Source organism: Procambarus clarkii, chromosome 43 (assembly GCF_040958095.1).
Source record: "Procambarus clarkii isolate CNS0578487 chromosome 43, FALCON_Pclarkii_2.0, whole genome shotgun sequence".
Lineage (NCBI taxonomy): Eukaryota > Metazoa > Arthropoda > Malacostraca > Decapoda > Cambaridae > Procambarus > Procambarus clarkii.
In genome coordinates, this window is record NC_091192.1 from 31,183,019 (window position 1) to 31,198,304 (window position 15,286).

At 41.1% G+C, this 15,286-nt stretch overlaps 1 protein-coding gene across 2 annotated transcripts in view; it reads right to left on the bottom strand.

Moving 5' to 3' along the window:
• Positions 1-2,388: 2,388 nt before the first annotated feature.
• The window catches only part of LOC123755912 (uncharacterized), a 205,395-nt gene continuing 192,497 nt past the window's right edge, over positions 2,389-15,286 (bottom strand). For both annotated transcript variants that reach the window (XM_045738853.2, XM_045738852.2), the window contains 6 exons: positions 13,400-13,484; positions 12,597-12,772; positions 7,730-7,859; positions 7,017-7,163; positions 5,661-5,804; positions 2,389-4,696 (listed from right to left, as the gene is read on the bottom strand). In XM_045738853.2, the coding sequence (XP_045594809.1) occupies positions 4,519-4,696; positions 5,661-5,804; positions 7,017-7,163; positions 7,730-7,859; positions 12,597-12,772; positions 13,400-13,479 (855 nt within the window). In that variant the 5' untranslated portion in view covers positions 13,480-13,484 and the 3' untranslated portion in view covers positions 2,389-4,518. The remainder of the gene's footprint in view (positions 4,697-5,660; positions 5,805-7,016; positions 7,164-7,729; positions 7,860-12,596; positions 12,773-13,399; positions 13,485-15,286) is intronic.

The following is a 15,286-nucleotide window of genomic DNA, read 5'->3' on the forward strand; positions in this document are numbered from 1 at the left end:
AAGTACTATGGCTGCCACTCTCCATGATGAGTAACAAATCACTGATAACAGGGAAACTGCAAACAATTTGGAAGGCGACTAATGTAGTCCCACTATTCAAGAAGGGAGACATACAGCAGGAACTGAACTACAGGCCAGTGTCCCTAACTTTACCACGCAAGATGATGGAACAAATTCTGTGAAAAAAATAGTGGAACATCTGGAGCGAATGAACTTTGTAACAAAACATCAGCATGGGTTCAGGAATTGCAAAACTTGTCTAACAGGATTACTTGAATTCTATGACCAGGCAACAAAAATAAGACAAGAAAGAGAAGGGTAGGTAGACTGCATATTTTTGGATTGCCAGAAAGCCTTTGACACAGTACCACATAAGGGACTAGTGCACAAGCTGGAGATGCAGGCAGGATGAAAGGGAAGGTACTCCAATGGATAAGGGAGTACCTAAGCAACAGAACACAACGAGTCACTGTGAAGGGTGAGGTCTCAAATTGGTGAGGCATCACCAGTGGAGTCCCACAGGGTTCACTCCTTGGCCCTATCCTGTTTCTGATATATGTAAATGATCTCCCAGAGGGAATAGATTTATTCCTGTCAATGTTTGCTGATGATGCAAAAAATATGAGGGGGATTAATACCGAGGAAGATAGCATGAGGCTACAGATGACCTAGACAAACTGAAGGAATGGTCCAACAAATGGCTACTAACGTTCAACCCAAGTAAATGTAAGGTAATGAAACTAGGCAGAGGTAACAGGAGGCCAGACTCAGGATACCAAATTGGAGATGAAGTACTTTATGAAACGGACAGAGAGAAAGATCTAGAGGTTGATATTATGCCAAACCTGTCTCCTGAAGCCCACATCAAAAGAATATCATCAGTGGCGAACGTAAGGCTGGCTAACATCAAAACTGCCTTCAGAAACCTTCAGAAGTTAAGGAATCCTTTAGAACCTTGTATACCACATATGTAAAACCAATCCTGGAGTATGCAGCCCCAGCATGGAGCCCGTACCTTGTCATGCAGAAGACGAAGCTAGAGAAAGTTCAGAGGTATGCCACTAGGCTAGTCCCAGAACTAAGAGACATAAGTTACGAGGAAAGACTGCGTGAACTTCACCTCACGTTGCTGGAAGACAAAAAGAGTTTTGTGGTACATGATCACCACATACAAAATTCTCAGGGAAATTGACAGGGTAGACAAGGATGGATTATTTAACACGGGAGGTACACGCACAAGGGGACACAGGTGCAAGTTGAGTACCCAAATGAGCCACAGAGGCATTAGAAAGAAATTTTCAGTGTCAGAGTAGTTAGTAAATGGAATGCATTAGGAAGTGATGTGGTGGAGGCTGACTCCATACACAGTTTCAAGTGTAGATATGATAAGAGCTCGAGAAGCCCAGATACCTGTACACCAGTAGATTGACAGTTGAGAGGCGGGACCAAAGAGCCGAGGCTCAACCCCAGCAAGCACAACTAGGTGTGTACAACTAAGTAACAACGGAGCAATACAGAACTCTGCTTCTCAAGTATGGCACTTTGGCAAAACTGCAGTTTTGATATAAACTACTGTGCCAAGTAGCGGAGTCATCTGATTTATTCATAAAATATCTGTATAATAGCTTAGACCAGTAGTCTTCGTAATTAACCTAAAGTTCGGAAAGTAATGACTACTGTACCACTGCCAACAGCACTATGTTTAGAATGAAATATCAGACACTGAATTCAAAGTAACATTACACAAAACAATAATAACCATAACAAAGTATAATTAGCTATAAATAACACAATTGAATAATGTTTTCTGTCCTTAAATTAGGTGATAATAAAGCAATCTAACAACGATTACAAGATGTCACAGTTCTTGAACTATGATTAGGTTACTTAGGTGTCTAATGGGAGCGGAACTTCAATACCCAAATATATCACAAAGCTTCCTTAACATAAACACAAATACATTCATAAATATCTAGACTTTTGTCAAAGGTATGAAAGAGATCAATATAATATAATATAATATAATATATATATATATATATATATATATATATATATATATATATATATATATATATATATATATATATATATACATATATATATATATATATATATATATATATATATATATATATACATATATATATATATATATATATATATATATATATATATATATATATATATACGACAGTGTCAGACCACGAAGGAAAGATTGAAATAGGAATTTCTTAAAGTACTTTCATATTTAATAATACGTCTTCAGAAGGATGTATAATGCATCCTTCTGAAGATGAATGATTAAATACGAAAGTACTTTAGGAAATTCCTGTTTCAATTTTTCCTTCGTGGTCTGACACTGTCACATTTTTCATCACGTGTTAATTTTCGTGAATTACACACACACACACACACACACACACACACACACACACACACACACACACACACACACACACACACACACACACGTCACTGTATATGTATACACGACTGGCATTCACCATTCAAGACAAAATATGGAATAGCTGTTTACATACATTTTTTTTTACACCACATAATATTCAGTAAATATGATGCCCAAGATTAAAAAAAAAATAAAAAATGCCACCAAAGCCTTGAACACACGATAAGATATGCCTGTTCTACGAATTAGCCGGGAGATTCCTGAGGCAAATGCTGCTTTTTATTTCCACCTCTCCTCCAAAAATAACAGTATGCACAGTATAGCCACTATGGATGGAGTGTTTAGAATATGGAGAGCGTTTACACTAAAAAAAAGAAGAAGTCCATTTTGTACACTTAAATCAAATAATGCTCGAAAAACACGGCACGGAAAAAACACTCTTTCTACACCTATACATATACATATATATGTACTAAATTAGGTTTAAGATCAATTACATAGACCCAGGACAGGTTTGGTTAGATCTATAGTTAGTCTATTTCAGCTTTTAAGAATCTCAATAGTTCAAAACATTGTCCTTTGTTTGTGTGTGTTTACAAGAGTTAATATCTGGTACACTCTACCATAGTAGCTATAGATACTGCCATTTTTGAACGATGGGCTTGTATTATCCAAATGTAAAACTGTTATACAAATTTTGAAAACTTATACAACCTGTCTTACATTTAGCACTGAGATTAGGTATACAAACAATTATATATTCCTATTTGTATCACATCAAAACAACTTGTAGACGGTCATTTTATATTACAAAAATACATACTGAACCAGTCAGGGATATATAGAACATGACAATTTACACGGAGATTCGGAGATTAAACAATGTAGCGAGGCAAATTAATTTTCTTGGATCAGGTGGTAAAAAAATGAGATATTTTAACTACTAAAAATACTTTTCTTGGATCAAATAGTAAAATTATGAGATATTTTACCACTAAAAATACTTTTCTTGGATCAAATAGTAAAATTATGAGATATTTTACCACTAAAAATACTTTTCTTGGATCAAATAGTAAAAGTATGAGATATTTTAGCACTAAAAATACTTTTCTTGGATCAAGTGGTTAATGCACGATATAGTTCACCACTAGACATAATAGAGAGTAAAACCGGATACATTAATTAACAAGTTGGACAAATACTTCATATTTAAAATCCGTGTCTGTTGCAGTCTGAATTACTTTGCACCATATGGCCTATAACACTAATTTAAATGGAAGCTCAACATTTTTCTTTTTTTATTTTTTCTTTAATTTATGCACATGATTTTGAAAGTCAAAACTATAATTATTAATATACACTTAAATCACAATAATGTGATTTCATTTTATATTGATAAGAATATTGTTGAAGCAGGTTGGCGGAATCGAACGAGTTATATTTGAATTTGAATTTGAACTAGCGTCCCGGGACAGCCCAGACGCACCCCATAGTCAGACAGCTGGTTCGATCCTGCTGTTCTCATAATCATCAATGTTTCTCGTGTAACGATTTATTTTAGAACTCTGTGCGTAACTAGTTTCTTTATACAATAAACAATTTCTTTTCCCACTGTGGCACCACTTTAACATGTCCAATGTATTGTATATTGTGTGAATAAAATGACTATTATTTATTTGTTTACAAGTCGATGTTTACATGTTCGTTGTATCCGGGGTAGAGTGGTTGGTCTCTGTGAACTCTCTGGACGTTTTCTTTGATACCTGCCGTGCTGTTGTTTGGGCTGGGGGCAGCTAGGGACTCGAAATCACTCCTAAACTATCCCAGCTGACTGTACAGCTATTATAGAAGCCACATTATTATACACCACGACGCATAGACAACTTATAACTAGCCAGTCTTGCACTACCAAATTCACATTACAGAAATACTGAGAATGGCATAATGCATGGAAAAAATAGGACTCTTTTTGTGAGTCTGGATCACGCTATGAATGTGTGAAGACATTACCAAATCTATTGCAATTATCACCTTTTGGCAATGTTCCATAATTCATAGAGGCGAACCAGAGAATGCCGTCTTTATACGCTTTATACATTATTATAAAACTAATCGCAAGATTTTTTAAACCTTCTCCTCGTCTTTTTGGTTTTCTCAGTAGATACATTATCTTGAGATTGCGAGGGATACTCGTCATTTATAATGTTTTCACTCTCTGACTCGTCTGTTGCCGTCGTCTCGCTGTCGGAGTCCTCAGGGTAGTGGTCCTTGTAGTGCTCAGCCTCTCTGTAAACATTAATGGTGTTTAGTTCCTGTTGCCTTATAAAAGTTACGCTGTTGGGGGAAGAGGAAGCTTGGCTTATCCATATCCCTCCTAAGCCATTAAATAACCTTCCCTAGGATGCAATCCATAATATTTACCTGGTAACTCCCAGGTACCTATTTTACTGCTAGGTGATCTGACGTATCATGTTAAAGAAAATATATGTTAAAGAAAATATTGTCCAATCGCTTCTGTCCTGCCTGCGGACTGAACTCCGGATCCCTCGATTGTGAGCCGAGGATGTAGACTACCTTGCTATAAGACCCATATATATATTATGCTGTATAGTATAAGAAAACTGGACAGACATTATCATCAAGGATGAATTTTGCTAAGAGCCTCTGACGATGATGTGACTCACATTAACAAAAACACTATTAAAATATCCACTGTCCAGTCTCCAATGTCCTGAACCTTCCTGAAGGTGTTAGCAAACACGGTTAGTAAATACTGAATGAAATTTCAGCTTAAAACTACAGTCATGAAATTACATTCTTTAATAAACTTGGAAGTTTTGATTTCATAATGTTAAAATATTATTTATATTGTTTATAAAAATGTGTTTATGTTAGAGTTGTTTATTAGGAGAGTAGCTTCACCAGCAGAACGTATTGAGAGGTAAGAAAGATATTACAATAAAGATACTTGGGAGGAACTTAGAACAGTTGAGAAGCTGAAGGCTCTAAATCAAAGAACCTGAAGCCACTTTACCTGACTTTGCACTGATGACAATATTGCCTAAAACTACTTTAGAAGGAATGTACACAAAATTAATATTGTGCTACTTGTCTATTCTTAAGTAACAGTTGCATCGAGTGACCCCCAGTCTGTAAGATGCAACCTGCAAAACAGTTGACTAACGCCCAAGTATTTTTATTTACTGCTCAGTGAACAGAAGGTAAATATACATATGTATACGACACTTACAGCCACTTGAGCTCTCCGGGGTTAGTGAAGAGAGAGTGCGGGCACTCGTGGTGATAGCCACTACAGTCTCCAGTGGTCTTGCCAGCCTTCTCAGCCAAGGTATATTCCTTGAGTCGCTTCTCGGAATGTGGAGAACGACCAGCACTACGGGAAAAAAAAAAGATGAAGATGATTTTTTAAGTGAATGTAAGAAAACATTCAAATACTGAGGCTCTTTGGTGGTATCAAACTTGTATCTCTGGAGTTCCGTAGGCCATACAATGGAATCGAATTCTTAATTCCTCAGGTCATATAATGGGATTAAACCTGCATGTCTCTGGAGTGTTCGGGCTATACGAGCCTGAAGAGCTCAGGGATATGCGGATTCGATCCCATTGTATGGCTTTAATCTTTTCCCCATTGATATATCATGTTCTTGCGAATTTATTGTGCAAACTTATTGTACAAACTTATTGTATTGAGCTTACTATATCTTATGCCAAGCTTACGATATCTTATGGCAAGCTTAGTATATCTTATGCTGTTTACAACCGCCTGGAATGACTCGGTACTCTGCGATACAACCTATGAAAGCTCGATCTTACAAGATTAATACTCTGTAAGTTATCTTCTGGATGTAAGATCTTGCATAACTTTGTAAGACATCTTATGGAAGTTACATCTTACTTGACTAATACAATACTTGACGCTGTACAACATCTTAATTAATGGAATACAAAGTTCTTACTAGTCTCATGCTCTTCACAAAAATGCTCGCACGGGAACAAAAGCTAAGCAAACTTGTATATATAACAAGTCAAGAGCCCCCCATTAGCTCTCCCTGGCATAGTTAACATGAACATAATTTACAAAAGCCTTTCACTATTCTACCATTTATTAATCAATTAAACAAAAAATTGTAGAAGCTACATATTCTGGTGCGCTTGGTGATGCTCTCTTAGCACAACGACGTTGATTTAATGATTTTTCATCAACGTTGATCAAACATTAGTTCTAACGTTGGTAAAGCAGTAATGCTAACGTTGATTCTAACGTTGGTCAAACGTTTATTATAACGTCGATAAAACGTTGATTCTAACGTTGATAAAAAGTTAATGCTAACATTGATAAAACGTTGCTTTCTAACGTTGATCAAACGTTAATTATAACGTCGATAAAACGTTGATCCTAACGTCGATAAAACGTTGATTATAACGTTGATAAAACGTTGATTCCAACGTTGATCAAATGTTGATTCTAACATTGCTGGCGTGCATATATATTAACTCAGCTGGGATATTCTCCCTCACATGCTGTCACTGCCATCTTTCACTATATTCCTTAATCAAGAAACGCCACAAAGGTCTCACTCCTCACCTGAAGAAGAGCTCGAGGACCTCGCCGAAGAAGCCGTGGTTGATGAGCGGCACCTGGAAGATCTCACAGATGGCCCGGAGGAGGCAAGCCTTCCCGTTCATGCCCATGTTGTCCAAGGTGTCTTCCACCACCATGTACATCATCTCCCTGTCGACACGAACGGCAGGGAATCGTAACTGTTAACTTAATATTACCTTCACAGTCCCCTGTCCCCTTTGAGAAATGTTACACCTATGTCAGATAATCTAATCCTTCCCATATGTGATATAAAAGTTCGTTGTCGGGGAAACAGGAAGCCTGTGCTTTGGCTTATAGGCGGTGATCCCGGGTCTTTGACTATTCTGACTTACGGGTTATTCATGCCCGTGCTAACCTCTTGGGTGGCTTAATGTTCATCAATCAACTATTCAGACCTTCTCCAGGACGCAACTCACAAGTGCATCTTGGGCAAGGTCAGTAGTTGGTCTAGTAGGAAGATCCGACCCACTTGACGGGCCTCTGTTCACCTAGCAGTAAAAAATAGGTCCCCGGGTCCTTGTTTTACTGTTAGGTGAACAGAGCCATTAGATGAGATGAAACGTACCCAATCGTTTCTGTCCCAGCCCGAGGATCGAACCCGGGACCCTCGATATTAAACCCTAGGATGTAGACCACTGATATTATGACTCTCTGTCTCTATATCAACTTTGACTCAATAGCTGTTATCGTCTTACCTGTCGCCTCCAGCCCAATTGATGCCAGGCAGAGTGGTAAAGGCTTCCCGCTTCTTCCTAAACAGGCCAAAAGACGGGAAGAATCCAAATGGATTCTCCTCCGAGGTCAAGCCAAGGTCGTCAAATGCAACTGTGAGAGAGACGTCGGGTCAGGTGAATCCGGTCATCATTATAGTTAATCAGTAAATGGAAAAGAAACATTTTGTCAGGACCTCCAAGAGGATGTTTTAGGCTGTCAGGACCCCAAGAGGATGTTTTTATGTTGTCAGGACCCCAAGAGGATGTTTTTATGCTGTCAGGACCTCCAAGAGGATGTTTTATGCTGTCAGGACCTCCAAGAGGATGTTTTTATGCTGTCAGGACCTCCAAGAGGATGTTTTTATGCTGTCAGGACCTCCAAGAGGATGTTTTTATGCTGTCAGGACCTCCAAGAGGATGTTTTATGCTGTCAGGACCTCCAAGAGGATGTTTTTATGCTGTCAGGACCTCCAAGAGGATGTTTTTATGCTGTCAGGACCTCCAAGAGGATGTTTTTATGCTGTCAGGACCTCCAAGAGGATGTTTTATGCTGTCAGGACCTCCAAGAGGATGTTTTAGGCTGTCAGGACCTCCAAGAGAATGTTTTAGGCTGTCAGGACCTCCAAGAGAATGTTTTAGGCTGTCAGGACCTCCAAGAGAATGTTTTAGGCTGTCAGGACCTCCAAGAGAATGTTTTATGTTGTCAGGACCTCCAAGAGAATGTTTTAGGCTGTCAGGACCTCCAAGAGAATGTTTTAGGCTGTCAGGACCTCCAAGAGAATGTTTTAGGCTGTCAGGACCTCCAAGAGAATGTTTTAGGCTAACAGGACCTCCAAGAGAATGTTTTAGGCTGTCAGGACCTCCAAGAGAATGTTTTAGGCTAACAGGACCTCCAAGAGAATGTTTTAGGCTGTCAGGACCTCCAAGAGAATGTTTTAGGCTGTCAGGACCTCCAAGAGAATGTTTTAGGCTGTCAGGACCTCCAAGAGAATGTTTTAGGCTGTCAGGACCTCCAAGAGAATGTTTTAGGCTGTCAGGACCTCCAAGAGAATGTTTTAGGCTAACAGGACCTCCAAGAGAATGTTTTAGGCTGTCAGGACCTCCAAGAGAATGTTTTAGGCTGTCAGGACCTCCAAGAGAATGTTTTAGGCTGTCAGGACCTCCAAGAGAATGTTTTAGGCTGTCAGGACCTCCAAGAGAATGTTTTAGGCTGTCAGGACCTCCAAGAGAATGTTTTAGGCTGTCAGGACCTCCAAGAGAATGTTTTAGGCTGTCAGGACCTCCAAGAGAATGTTTTAGGCTGTCAGGACCTCCAAGAGAATGTTTTAGGCTGTCAGGACCTCCAAGAGAATGTTTTAGGCTGTCAGGACCTCCAAGAGAATGTTTTAGGCTGTCAGGACCTCCAAGAGAATGTTTTAGGCTGTCAGGACCTCCAAGAGAATGTTTTGGGCTGTCAGGACCTCCAAGAGAATGTTTTAGGCTGTCAGGACCTCCAAGAGAATGTTTTAGGCTGTCAGGACCTCCAAGAGAATGTTTTAGGCTGTCAGGACCTCCAAGAGAATGTTTTAGGCTGTCAGGACCTCCAAGAGGATGTTTTATGCTGTCAGGACCTCCAAGAGGATGTTTTAGGCTTTCAGGACCTCCAAGAGAATGTTTTATGCTGTCAAGACCCCAAGAGGATGTTTTTATGCTGTCAAGACCCCAAGAGGATGTTTTTATGCTGTCAGGACCTCCAAGAGGATGTTTTAGGCTGTCAGGACCTCCAAGAGAATGTTTTAGGGTGTCAGGACCTCCAAGAGAATGTTTTAGGGTGTCAGGACCTCCAAGAGAATGTTTTAGGCTGTCAGGACCTCCAAGAGAATGTTTTAGGCTGTCAGGACCTCCAAGAGGATGTTTTAGGCTGTCAGGACCTCCAAGAGGATGTTTTAGGCTGTCAGGACCTCCAAGAGGATGTTTTAGGCTGTCAGGACCTCCAAGAGAATGTTTTAGGTTGTCAGGACCTCCAAGAGAATGTTTTAGGTTGTCAGGACCTCCACGAGGATGTTGTAAGCAGTCAGAAGGGAAGGTGTGTGCCCCAGACCCAACAGGTCAGGGGCAAGAGCAGGGTATCTGCTGCCCAATGAAGATATTCTGCTTGGTGCCACAGTAGTGGGTTAGGCAACATCGGTGCTCCTGTGATAAGGGGTCCAGGACGGATAGAAACGTCGTCACTTTGATATATAAAACGTCGTTTATGTGGGTTGGGTTCTTTGTGTTGAGACAGGTTGTTGTGTCTAGTTCTCTGCATGATATTCTTGTCAACAAGTGGATGTGTTAGAGAACAAGAGACGGGGGGGGGGGGGGTCAGTATGTAGCCGTTTTGTTAACTTGTCATACGGGTCTGTCAAAAGTCTATACGAAGAAATAAAAGTCGTATCCTATTACTAAATTTGTCAAAAAAGTGTCAAAATGGTTTCTGAAGGATTCACTATTGAATGACCTTTATTATGTGTATTATTGTATATGTTTTAAATAAGCCTATATGGTTAGTTACTAAAATCTTCTAAATAAACCTTTGTTCTGCATTCAAATATATTTTTTATATATAAATTGATAACACTGAAAATAAAATTAAAAAAATACACCAAACACTTGGTATACATACATGTATACTATGTTGTTCACAGTATACATACATGTATACCATGAAGAGCAAAGCTGAACAAGCTCTAAACAAAATATTTCTCAAAAGCATATCACCTTAACCCTTAAACTGCGCAAGTCGCTAATTACCTCCTGCGCTCCAATCACCATACAACACTTTTTTTTAATTCGTTTAATGAACTATCTTTATGTCATACACTCTCCAATGAAGAACTTTTTAAATAATTGAGCCATTTAAGGGTTAAAGACATATATATATATATATATATATATATATATATATATATATATATATATATATATATATATATATATATATATATATATATAACGAGTAAGCCAAAGTCACCAAAATACATGAACAGTGGAAGAGATGAATACAGGTGGACCACCAGAGGCCAGATTCACGAAGCAGTTACGCAAGAACTTACGAACGTGTACATCTTTCCTCAATCTTTAACCCCTTTTGGTTACATTTATTAAACAATTTACAAGCATGAAAACTTCCCACTCAAATGTTGTTATTGTCATAAACAGCCTCCTGGTGCTTCGGAGCTTATTAACTGTTTAATAATTGTAAACAAAGCCGCCAAATATGGAGAAAAGATGTACAGGTTCGTAAGTGCTTGGGTAACTGCTTCGTAAATCTGGCCCCTGGGTGCCCGGGGACAGATCTCTGGTTCTGTCGTCACGATGGGGGTCAAATGACGCTGTGTTCGGATTATGTACACCGCGTTACATGATGAACTGCGTCAGGTGCTGAACAGTGTTCGATCATTGTTGTGATACGACCCAGCTGTTATCCTCCTCGCCAGAACCTTAAATGCACCTTATTACTCCCGTGTGACGCTGTAATCATAATACAGACTCAGCATTTTTGACCCCCATAGGTGGTCACGTGACATCATGTGCAAGATATCTACTTGTACGGATAGTGGCGGATATAATCACCACGCAGATACTAAAGATACTCTAAGATACTTAACCTTGCAGGTATCCTACGTATGTCTGACAGTTTCTAGTGGGCAAAATATGCTCGAGAAACGTTAAATCAACGTAACATGAACGTTTAATCAATATAAGGTCAGCGTTAAGTAAAAGTGGATTCATTATTACGTCAAATCAACGTTGATTTAATGTTACGTCAGCATCATTTGCCCGATGGGAATTAATTACCCTGCTATAGTATTTCGATATGAATTTCTGTGCAGTTGAACATTTGTGTTTTCAGTGATTGTTATAAAAAAAACGTTAAATCTTCACAGACAGTTAAGTCACTGAACCAGTCATTAGAGTAAGGATAGACAAGAGAGTCAACAAGACAGCTTCCCAAGAACTCTAAGCTGCCACTCAGCTTAACATACAACATGTTAATAAATGTATCTTGTAAAGCTTAAAATAAGGAGTCAAAGGGGGTAAGTAAGATAGAAATGATGTCATATGTAAGAGTAATACAGTCACTGAAGTCCCTGAAGTCCAAGTGTTAGTCCCCCCATGAACACTTGATGGTAGTAAAGCTCTCTCTCTCTCTCTCTCTCTCTCTCTCTCTCTCTCTCTCTCTCTCTCTCTCTCTCTCTCTCTCTCTCTCTCTCTGTCTCTCTGTCTCTCTGTCTCTCTCTCTCTCTCTCTCTCTCTGGGGTTGGTGTTGGGCTTAAAGCCTATCTGGAGAATTGCTAAGGCAACATGTTAATGCTAGGGAAGGTGCCACACACACACACACACACACACACACACACACACACACACACACACACACACACACACACACACACACACACACACACATAGGGGGCCTCGTAGCCTGGTAGGGGGCCTCGTAGCCTGGTGGATAGCACGCAGGACTCGTAATTCTGTGGCGCGGGTTCGATTCCCGCACGAGGCAGAAACAAATGGGCAAAGTTTCTTTCACCCTAAGTGCCCCTGTTACCTAGCAGTAAATAGGTACCTGGGAGTTAGTCAGCTATCACGGGCTGCTTCCTGGGGTGTGTGTGTGTGTGTGGTGTGGGAAAAAAAAAAAAAAAGTAGTTAGTAAACAGTTGATTGACAGTTGAGAGGCGGGCCGAAAGAGCAAAGCTCAACCCCCGCAAAAACACAACTAGTAAACACAACTAGTAAACACACACACACACACACACACACAGTCATACACACACAGTTTAGGCTGGAGACACGTGTGTGTGAGTGAGGATGGAGGCGATAATCTTACTCTTGAAGGGGACGGAGATGGTCATGGAGGCGGAGTAGCCGAGGGGGAGGTTCCTCCCGAGGGGGAGGCTGAGGGTGGGCGTGAGGATGAGGGCGGTGGTGGGCGGCAGTGTCAGGCGCCGCTCTGACGTCAGGAAGATCAACCTCTTCTGACGTGACAGATGCTCGGTGTTGTTCCTGTCCAAGGATCACTCACATTACCACAAGATGAACAAAGCATAACACAATTGGTCATGTCTTACAGAGTATTTATGTTGCGAAATTCTACATTTCAAATCTTTAGATGTTTGCCCAACATAGAACCTATTACAGTCTTTACAAGGAATTTTATAAATGACACAATTATCACTATGAGGGCTGTTTCTAACTAATAGTTTACCAACAGTATTTTCATAGCTAAACAATACTTGTATATCAAAAAGTTTCAAGGCCTTAACAATATTCTCAAACCCAGAGAAATATGGTAAACATAACACATTCTTTGGGCGAATTTTTTCTCTGCATATATTATTATAATATGTACGACGTGCTTTGCTACGGCAAACTTTCAAAAAATTCAGTGGGTAACAAAGCTTGAGACCAATCGAATCAATATTCTTAAATTGTTTCTGTCTATCCCAGGGATTGAACCCTCGGTTGTGAGCCGAGGACGTAGACCACTGTGCTACATATTCTAAATCATGAGAATGGGGGGTGTATAATAAACTAATTAAACTCAAACTCATGTACTCGTCGTAGGTGACCCATGACTCACGCCAGGGGTCACTCACGAGAGTAATAATTATATATATACACTTGACTCACGCCTCGCTGGTGACAAGGGTGAGGGAGGCCAGGAACGACACCAGCGCCACCACGGCTGAACACTCAACCACGCGCGCCATCTTGTCTGAAAAAAATATTCTCTCATTAATAATAATAATAATAATAATAATAATAATAATAATAATAATTTTATTAATAAAATCTATATAGAAACGTGCTAAAGTAGACAATTAATAGGTACAAAGATTTATATTATAAAACCACTAATTACGCACAGCGATTCGGGCATAATTTAATGACTATCTGTCTCTCGTTAACGTGCTCCAGTGGCGGCCCGGAGAAGGCAAGTTCCGTTGGGTAGCAGTTAGTTGCCTTGGGATCCTTCCCTTCAATGGCTAGCTCATTAGTGCAGTTGATAGAGCGACTGTCTGAAGACCCCCCCCCTCCCATCATTCCACAGATCTACAGTATCAGCTACTGGAACTGGAAAATGGCTCCAAACAGCCTCCACTAACGGGTTATTCATGCCCGTGCCACCTCTGGGGTGGCTTGATCTTTATCAATCAATCAATCAATCAGGGACTGTCTCCCGTGCTGGAGGTCCGGGGTTCCAGGCTCCTACTGCCCAGGTCAATGAAATATGTATGGGGGTATGGAATGGGTATGGGGGTCCACAACCACCCACAGGATGGGCATGGGGTCCGCCACCACCCACAGGATGGGTATGGGGGTCCGCCACCACCCACAGGATGGGTATGGGGGTCCGCCACCACCCACAGGATGGGTATGGGGTCCACCACCACCCACAGGATGGGTATGGGGTCCACCAACACCCACAGGATGGGTATGGGGTCCACCACCACCCACAGGATGGGTATGGAGGTCCACCACCACCCACAGGATGGGTATGGGGTCCACCACTACCCACAGGATGGGTATGGCGTCCACAGCCACCCACAGGATGGGTATGGAGGTCCACCACCACCCACAGGATGGGTATGGGGTCCACCACCACCCACAGGATGGGTATGGAGGTCCACCACCACCCACAGGATGGGTATGGGGTCCACCACTACCCACAGGATGGGTATGGGGTCCGCCACCACCCACAGGATGGGTATGGGGTCCACCACCACCCACAGGATGGGTATGGGGTCCACCACCACCCACAGGATGGGTATGGGGTCCACAGCACATGAGGTAAACAAGGTGGGCATGAGAGCCGGGTGCCCTGACCTAGACAGTCGATAGTTTGGTTTTTCCGAGCTAGTCACCCGCTATTACCAGCGGCGACTCACTCCCGGCTAACATTGTACTCACCTAATTGTGCTTGCGGGGGTTGAGCTTTGGCTCTTTGGTCCCGCCTCTCAACTGTCAATCAACTGGTGTACAGATTCCTGAGCCTACTGGGCTCTATCATATCTACATTTGAAACTGTGTATGGAGTCAGCCTCTACCACATCATTGCCTAATGCATTCCATTTACTAGCTACTCTGACACTGAAAGAATCTTTCTAACGTCTCTGTGGCTCATCTGGGTACTAAGTTTCCACCTGTGTCCCCTTGTTCGTGTCCCACCCGTGTTGAAGAGTTTGTCTTTGTCCACCCTGTCAATTCCCCTGAGAATTTTGTAGGTGGTTATCATGTCTCCCCTTACTCTTCTGTTTTCCAGGGACGTAAGGTTCAGCTCCTTTAGCCTTTCCTCGTAGCTCATTCCTCTCAGTTCCGGGACGAGCCTGGTGGCATACCGCTGAATCTTCTATAACTTCATCTTGTGTTTAACTAGGTATGGACTCCAGGCTGGAGCTGCATACTCCAGGATTGGTTTTACATAAGTGGTATACAGGGTCCTGAACGATTCCTTACACAAGTTTCTAAAGGCAGTTCTTATGTTGGCCAGTCCAGCATATGCCGCAGATATTCTTT